Genomic DNA, 9,253 nt, shown 5'->3' with positions numbered 1-9,253 from the left:
CATTTTGTCGTTAGAAAAAGAATACATGGCTCAATCTTGCAGAAGCTTATTTAGAATTTAATCACATGATTTAAACAGTCTTCAAATAGCCACACATTTGCCAGAGATTGTGTCCTGAATGCGCTCAAATGCTGAGAAGACTAGAAAGATAAAATCTTAGCGGTGCTCATATTTCTTATATCGAGTGCTTTGGAATGGAATTCAGATTTTCAGAACTGTGATTTTCATGAAGAAGTTTCAGAGCTTATCTCTTCACCATGAAAATTTAACTTACACAATATTTGTATCTGCCTAGAGCTGAAAGACATTTTAACAATTTACTCGATTAATTAAACATCTGTACACAACAAGATGGACCAAACTATACATGATGTTTGCTGTTACTGAAATGTATCAGTAATTTGCTGTATTTTATGATGATAAATCTGAGATTCATATATTAGCCTGTTATCTATAGGTTGACTAGAACAAACAAAACGCCTTGAAGAACAGCAAAAAAGTGAAATGAATACAAAGAACCAACAATATAACTAATGATACTAACTCTATGCAAATTCCAGATCAAATGCTAACAAAGCTATAAATAACAGCTTGTAATATATATATTATTGGCGCAGCAGAGCATATGGGCCTTTATAAACTGGGTAAATGTTGCGTTTCTTATCTGAAGTACAAACACAAGTGTTATGAGCTAGCACCATAGGTTTTCCAGCAGGGGATTCTGCTTGTAAACTTGATCTTGTGATCACGCAATAGGAGCTGGAGAATATTACTGGACCTAAGGCTGCAGATGGAAAGACTCTCCATGGCCAGTATACAGTGAGCTCATCTCCTTGTTTCACATGCTGCCCTTCCAGTATCAAACTACAACAAGAACTAGTTTAAATGGAACAGCTGGGGTATTCTGATTAGCACAATATATGACACAGTTAAGATCTTATGACCAGAACTTTTGAATTGCATCATTTGTGTTGTCTATGCCTTCAAAGAAACTGTGGCACAAGATTTCTTCAATATAAAAATATTGAAAAACAAATAATCGCACATAGCAAATGAACTAGAAGTGTCTGAACATGGTTGATACATTAGCATTACAATACCATTGGAGCAAAACTACCACAAAACTTATGATTTTTTTCCTTCAAAATATTGTAAAATATAATATCCTACATTATTAGAAGAATAATTTTAACAACAGAAGGAATAAATTGGACAATTTATTTTTAAAGCTGACAAAGTAAAATACCTTTGTAGAAAACTTTCAACAACCTTAATCGATCGTTTTTGACTAGTTTTAATAGCAACATGGGTATGAATTAGAACTGTGATTGGCTAAAAGTTACATGAGTATTTACAGTTTAAAGCTTGATATTGTGTTTATAAAAAGAGCATTACGCGTTTGATATTACCAACTTCTGTTATTATTCATCCATGCTCGTAAACTTATAAAAATCCTAAAACTATCTAACATTTTCCAAGTGCCTCAAACCAGATATGTTTATAAGGCTTTAAAAAAGGACTAAATTCAATTAAGAGAGAGGGAAAGAGGGGGAGACAAAAAGAGAGGCAGAGAAAAGGAGGGAGACATAGAGAGAGGCAGAGAGAGGGAAAGAAACAAAGAAAAAAGCAGAAAAAGGGAGGGAGACACAAAGAGAGCCAGATAGAGGAAGGGAGACATAGAAAGAGGAAGGGAGACATAGAGAGAGGTAGAGAGAGGGAGAGAGACAAGGAGAGAGGCAGAAAGAGGAAGGGATACATAGAGAGAAGCAGAGAGAGGAAGAGAGACCAGGAGAGAGGCAGAGAGAAGAGGGGAGACATAGAGAGAGGCAAATAGAGGAAGAGAGACAAGGAGAGAGGCAGAGAGAGAGAGAGGAAAGGAGACATAGAGAGAGGCAGATAGAGGAAGGGAGACATAGAGAGAGGAAGAGAGACAAGGAGAGAGGCAGAGAGAGAGGAAGGGAGACAAAAAGAGAGGCAGAGAGAGGAAGAGAGAGGAAGAGAGACAAGGAGAGAGGCAGAGAGAGGAAGGGAGACAAAGAGAGTGGCAGAGAGAGGAAGAGAGAGGAAGAGAGACAAGGAGAGAGGCAGAGAGAGGAAGGGAGACAAAGAGAGCGGCAGAGAGAGGAAGGGAGACATAGAGAGAGGCAGAGAAAGGAAAGGAGACAAGGAGAGAGGCAGAGATAGGCACATAATGGCTTTTTTATTTCTTTGTTTCAGACTATTATCACTTTTTCTTAAGACCCTTTGAAAGACACCTGTATTTTTGTAGTAGTTTTATACAGTCACACAACTGCTTAGGCTAAAAAGTCAACATGTATTGCACCTGAATGACAGCCATGTTTGAAGTTGGCCATTATTCCAAAATAAATTTTTAATCTCTTTACATAAATATTTTGATACAATAAAGTAAAAGTGTTATTCTATGTAAGCTTTTCTAACAAAGATGCTAATAATTACATTCAGTATGAACACAAAGCATTCTGAAATGAATGCAATTACATCAGCTGTGCCCTTTATAAAAAGTCTTTTGTGTCTCTGAAAATCATTCTGTTCTTCTCTCTCTTTGTTCTGCATTGGCTTGTAGAATAAATAATTGCTTTGTACTTTAAAACTTATCCATTGCTGTCAAATTTCATATTATATTTAATAAAAGACCAAGTACGGTGTATGTGTGCGAAAATTTGCATGAAATGGGCAAAGGGCTCTTAGTCCACTTAATTAAGAAGTGGCTGAGCAAAAGGGTCTGAGGTGACAACATAGCGACCAAAATCTGCAAGAAGCAGCTGGCCTCAGTCCAAACTGAACTCACAAAATTAATGCCAATCCATTTATTCCTGTTCTTTTGTTTGTTTATTCCGTTTGTTACATTCAAAGTTACAATTGAGTTCAATGATATTAGAAAATTTTAGCACACCTATATTGCATTTGCTAATAAGATATTGCTCAATCAAATGTGAACTTAGTTGCAGATGGCCAAACCTTACTGAAATGACTAAGTTGTCCAGCTTGCAAAATTTTGGGCTATAGTTACTTCAGTTTTTTTTCTCATTACAGTTGTCAAAGTCAGAAGATTAGTTTGTCCTATTTTGCCCTTGGTTTGTCCTGAAGCAGGTAGCTGAATGACAATTACAGTACTTCACATAACTACGGCGAGTATCTAAACTTTGAACTTTTCAATGCAACTTGTGGTTTACATGTAATTGATGAAATTGTGACATTGATTATGGAATTGCTAATCTTTTATTGTATAAAGATCATAGAGTGCGGCTGACTGACACCAGACAATACAACACATTAAGCTCTAGTTCAGTCCATACCACAAAACGCAAATTGGCAACTGCTGCTGTAAGAATAAGGAGGCAGGTGTTTGTAAACGACATCATATTCACTTTCTGAACATCTCAGCACTTGTAGTGTTCCATATGCGTTTTTACTTGCACATCCATTACTGTCATACCAAACCTTGACAGTGATGGTTTGAGCAATACGTTTTGGCATATCAGCGTCTGCCCACATTGGGTAATATGTTCCGCAGCTGTATCTTGGCACACAGTGATCCAGCATCTTATTACCTACAATAAATTACAATACCTACAACCATTCGTCATATATCAACTAGGGGAACTGATAAGATGAAAACTTGAGTAAATATAAAATGTGTCTATACTTTAGAAGGAGTATGTGAGTGGAAATGATGTATTGTAGTCAGAGGTCTTGCTCATGTTCTCAATATTATCAGGTTATTATTATCAATTATTCACTCAGCCATTTTGGCAAATCTGGATTATCCTTCTGTAAATTAATACATAATTATACAGATTTTCATTTCATGGTTTTCACTTTTATGGCCCTCTCGATGCACTAAAGTATTGAAAAATTAATAATGTTGCATCTTTCAAAACTTTGGTCGGACATTTTCGAGAATTTATCTGGAAATGCTGTGAATGTTGAAATAGAACATAGAATAATCTGCTCCCAAAAATATTGGAAACCTTTCTGCTTCAATCAACACACTTGCTTAGTCGACTAATATCATTACCAGCTCCTGAAGAACAGTTCCATTTAGATATATACATACCTGCCTTTCCAACCATTTGTCATATATAAACTATGAGAAATTTGTAAAATTAGAACTTTGATAAATATAAAATGTGTCTATACTTTAGGAGTATGTGAGTGGAAATGGTGTATTGTAGTCAGAGGTCTTGCTCATGTTCTCAATATTATCAGGTTATTATTATCAATTATTCACTCAGCCATTTTGGCAAATCTGGATTATCCTTCTGTAAATCAATAAATAATTTTATGGCCTGCTTGATGAATAAAAGTGTTGAAAAATTAATCATATTGCATCTTTCAAAACTTTGGTCGGACATTTCCGCAAATTTATCTGGCAATGCTTTGAATATTGAAGTAGAACATACAGTAATCTATTAAGAAAAATATTGGAAACCTTTCTGCTTAACCTTTCAGCTTCAGTCAACATGCTTGTCTAATCAACAAATGTCACAGAAAAACAGTTGTGTTTAGATATACACACCTGCCTTTCCTGTGAATCGAAACCACTTCAGACTAGTGCGAATATCACAGGCATAATTGGAAGCTGCCCTTTCTCCCCCTCCTGCAATTGAGCTAGCATTGTGGTCCATACGCCAGTATTCTGTGAGATTGGTAGCAGTTCGGCATGGAGTAGTACGACATTTTATCAGTTGGGCAAATAGCTTGTTGTAAACAATTTTTAAAATTTCGAGAGTGAACGGATGAATGTCTTCGTCACTTAGAGAGCGCTCTGTCACCATCATCTCGGGACACTCGGCTACCAGAAGTTGATGAATAACCTTGACCTGCTGCCGATAAATGTACATTTGTTGATTTAAACTACCATCTGCCATTGTAAAACCACTTATAAGAGATATGTAGCTTGTCAAAAAAACAGCAGAAATCAAGCTCAATATAACTAATGGTCGATACATGATTGCACGCTGTACAAAAGTGTTGATTAGGTATCTTGTGCATGCTTTTATACAGGTGCCCTGCAGATACATGTACATTTGTTTGAGAACGAGCAGATGTCAAAACCACTAATGATATGAAAATGTTTTTTAAGAAATGCAATTTTAGCATTACACCAGCAATAGAATTAAAAGCCTTTGCTTGTCTTTCTTAACAGACTGTGCTAAAGTCATTGCGTTGCTTTGAAGATGAATGTATGCATGTATGTATAACTTTGTATTGGTATTGCTAAAAATCAACAAAATGATGTTTTTCGTTACATACCAGAAAAATGAACAGACAGAAATAAAGAAATATTACGGGCATTAAACAAACGTGTGTTAAAGTTGGTAATCTAATGGTATTGCAAGTGAGTCGAGATAGTGAATTGAATGTTATCATACCAGAAAGTTCATAAACTGAAACATATGATGGTGGATGTAGTATGTTGGTGTCACAGAACAAAAAGCAATATTTGTCATGTTTGGAAGGATAAATATAAATATTCTGGACATTGTTTATGCAAGATTTTAAAACATGTAACTCAAATGCAAAAATGAACGCGATCTCATGCTAAAGTGGAATAAACGGCAAGTGTGGAAATTTTTTTTAGATTTTTAAATCAAAACCAGAAATAGGAAAACAGAAATTACTTGCCACAAGTCATGCTGTTGTCCCTTGTGTAAGGCAAATGGATTCTTTGACCTTTTTTAAGGTTTTAGCAAATACAGTAGACTACTTCAAAATTTAAACAGATACCTATAATCCACCATAATCTATCGCAACAATTACATTAGATGATTACTGATGATTATTTATGGAATGGTAAATACAGCAAGATCTACCTCACAATCTTTTGCACAACAGCAGTTAACGATCATTTACTACACAACAATAACATAACATGAACACTTCCACCATAATAAAAAATCTCTTAAATGGTTCAGTTTTCATTGTGTATCAATTTTGGAATTTATGGTCATAAATCGAGTAAGAATTGCATTTCAGATACAATAATGCAAAGAACTTGTAGCTAATATTGTCTGAATGGATTCCATGCAGCTGCTCTGTAGCATGAAATCCATTCAGACAATATTAGCACATAACACTCTTTGTATGGTAGTAAATTCTGTAGTAAAGCTCTTTCCCAAGTTGTTTGACAAGGTCGTTATTTGTGTTTTCTATTCATTACATCGCCCACTTTGTATTTCAGTCATTTACTATTAAAAGAATATCTAAAATGCCAAAAACATATATTTCATTCGTATCATTTAATTTTTGTATAGCTAGCCATGTACACTCTAAGCAATGAATCATATACTGTGATCGCTTGCGAATATTTAAGACAAACGCATATACATACCTATATGTGATTTTATAGTTAGTGAGATACTTTGCATTATCAATTAGTCAGCTTGGGAAATTGTTTAGTGTCTGTCGTGAGTCACAGCAATTCAACTGTGCTAGGTAAACTGATTGTTTTTCATTGAATTCTAGTTTTGTTATTGACTAGTTTATTGACAGTACGTAATGACTATTGCTATCGGCTATTGCTATCAACCATAGCTATTCACTATCGTTATCGACTACTGCTATCGACTATTGATATTGATTATGGCTAGTAATTATAGCTATCGACTATTGATATCGATTATTGGTATCTACATGTACTATCTTCATCGACTATATTATTGCCATCGACTTGCTATCAACTATACCCATCATCGACTATTGATATTGACTATTTTTATCGGCTATTACTGTATACTATTGTTATTGAGTTTCATTTTACAATTAGATGCGCACCGAGCTATTTTATTTTTATTTAAATGTTATATGAGTAAAAAATTTAAAATCTCATGAGTTGTTCAATATGAGCTTTCAGTGGAGTTGGGTCTATGATATTGTGTATAACATAAAGTTAGGCTTATTATATTGTGTATAACATAAAGTTAGGCTTATTATATTGTGTATAACATAAAGTTAGGCTTATTATATTGTGTATAACATAAAGTTAGGCTTATTATATTGTGTATAACATAAAGTTAAGGCTATGATATTGTGCATAACATAAAGTTAGGTCTATGATATTGTGTATAACATAAAGTTAGGCTTATTATATTGTGTATAACATAAAGTTAGGCTTATTATATTGTGTATAACATAAAGTTAAGGCTATGATATTGTGCATAACATAAAGTTAGGTCTATGATATTGTGTATAACATAAAGTTAGGCTTATTATATTGTGTATAACATAAAGTTAAGGCTATGATATTGTGCATAACATAAAGTTAGGTATATGATATTGTGCATAACATAAAGTTAGGTCTGATATTGTGCATAACATAAAGTTAGGCTTATTATATTGTGTATAACATAAAGTTAAGGCTATGATATTGTGTATAACATAAAGTTAGGCTTATTATATTGTGTATAACATAAAGTTAGGCTTATTATATTGTGTATAACATAAAGTTAAGGCTATGATATTGTGCATAACATAAAGTTAGGTCTATGATATTGTGTATAACATAAAGTTAGGCTTATTATATTGTGTATAACATAAAGTTAGGCTTATTATATTGTGTATAACATAAAGTTAAGGCTATGATATTGTGCATAACATAAAGTTAGGTCTATGATATTGTGTATAACATAAAGTTAGGCTTATTATATTGTGTATAACATAAAGTTAAGGCTATGATATTGTGCATAACATAAAGTTAGGTATATGATATTGTGCATAACATAAAGTTAGGTCTGATATTGTGCATAACATAAAGTTAGGCTTATTATATTGTGTATAACATAAAGTTAAGGCTATGATATTGTGTATAACATAAAGTTAAGGCTATGATATTGTGTATAACATAAAGTTAGGTATATGATATTGTGCATATCATAAAGTTAGGTCTATGATATTGTGTATAACATAAAGTTAGGTATATGATATTGCGCATAACATAAAGCAGACTCTATTTATAGCTGAATAAAAGACTCATTAAATTAATTGACAGTTGATGAACACTTTTTTGTGATAGGCTGCTCATAATATATAGAACTACATAGTTATCGATATGTGTCTGTATGTAGAAAACTAACAACTTTAAAAATTTATACGCTTATATTTTTGCTTTATGACTGAACGTCACAAAGTTTTTGTTTTGTTGCATTTGAACAGCTGTTAAAATGAGCATTGTCCCCAATAATCTACTCACATTACATTTTTACATTTTGTTTGATAACCATAAAATGAGAACAATGCTCTGCATGCAGAGCAATGTATGCAATTTAATAATTATTAATATGCGTGTTCAGTAGAATGGGTGCATATCAATAATTTTAGTTAGAGGTATGCCGTGTGTGTCTACTTAGTAACTGTCTTGTACTTTACTCATTGATGTAATTTTCGTGTAGGAGAGATTAGCATTAGATGATCTGGTGATAGTTTATTTATATATACAATACAACCACCGGCATGCAAAGCATACATTCATCATGCCATTCATTATTTGCTACATCACATAATTAGAGCAGGCACAATCGTATATCGTAGGCATGGTCTCACAGCTTGCAGGTAACACCACTTGTAGGTGTAACCTCTTGTAGAAACTATGTCATGTAGGCAACTTCTCCGGATACCATCAAATTGACAAGTTGCTCAACTGTACATTGATAAAAAATATGTGATTAAAAGTCAATTTTCCTAATACATGTACCAACTTTAAAAAAAGGTTTGGCTTCATGGTATAGGGCCCCTAATGTTGAAGTCAGACACTGCATATGCAGGATAATAATAAAGTGTAAACCCGCTGTAGAACAATCTATGGAAGTCTAACGCTGAACAGGAGACTTAGTAAACACAGATGGCATCACCAGATGACAGTTTACAAAACGTGTCAGCCCGCAAATTGATTAATGTAACCACATTTTATCAAATAAAATATTGACGACGCTAAAAAATTACAAAAACAGCGGCAGGTTCCTTAAAAACAAATGATAAAAACGGTGGCTTATGAGATAACAAAAGCCCCTTACCTGATAGGGCTAAACTGCATACTAGCATAGCGCAAACAAACTCAGTAATAGGCTTGCGTTTGCTGGCAAAAATCAAAGCTGGAAAAACAGGTATAACTACTTGGTAGCAATAATAACTATGGTTCCGTCCCAACACTTTGATATATCATACAAGGCCTTTATAGTTTTATTTAATTTTGTTAAAATAGTAAATTTAAATTATTGTTGTTATTGATTTAAAC

General features: G+C 33.7%; 1 protein-coding gene across 1 annotated transcript; it reads left to right on the top strand.

The window, feature by feature from the left end:
• Window positions 1–805: 805 nt before the first annotated feature.
• On the top strand, window positions 806–2,184 carry LOC137405137 (octapeptide-repeat protein T2-like). The gene is made up of 2 exons (XM_068091362.1): window positions 806–819; window positions 1,761–2,184. The coding sequence occupies exons 1-2, from the start codon at window positions 806–808 to the stop codon at window positions 2,182–2,184; spliced, it is 438 nt and encodes a 145-aa protein (XP_067947463.1).
• Window positions 2,185–9,253: the final 7,069 nt, after the last annotated feature.

This window comes from Watersipora subatra, chromosome 9 (assembly GCF_963576615.1).
Source record: "Watersipora subatra chromosome 9, tzWatSuba1.1, whole genome shotgun sequence".
In the NCBI taxonomy this organism is placed as follows: domain Eukaryota; kingdom Metazoa; phylum Bryozoa; class Gymnolaemata; order Cheilostomatida; family Watersiporidae; genus Watersipora; species Watersipora subatra.
The sequence above is the reverse complement of the archived record's forward strand: the minus strand, read 5'-3'. Positions and strand labels throughout refer to the sequence as shown.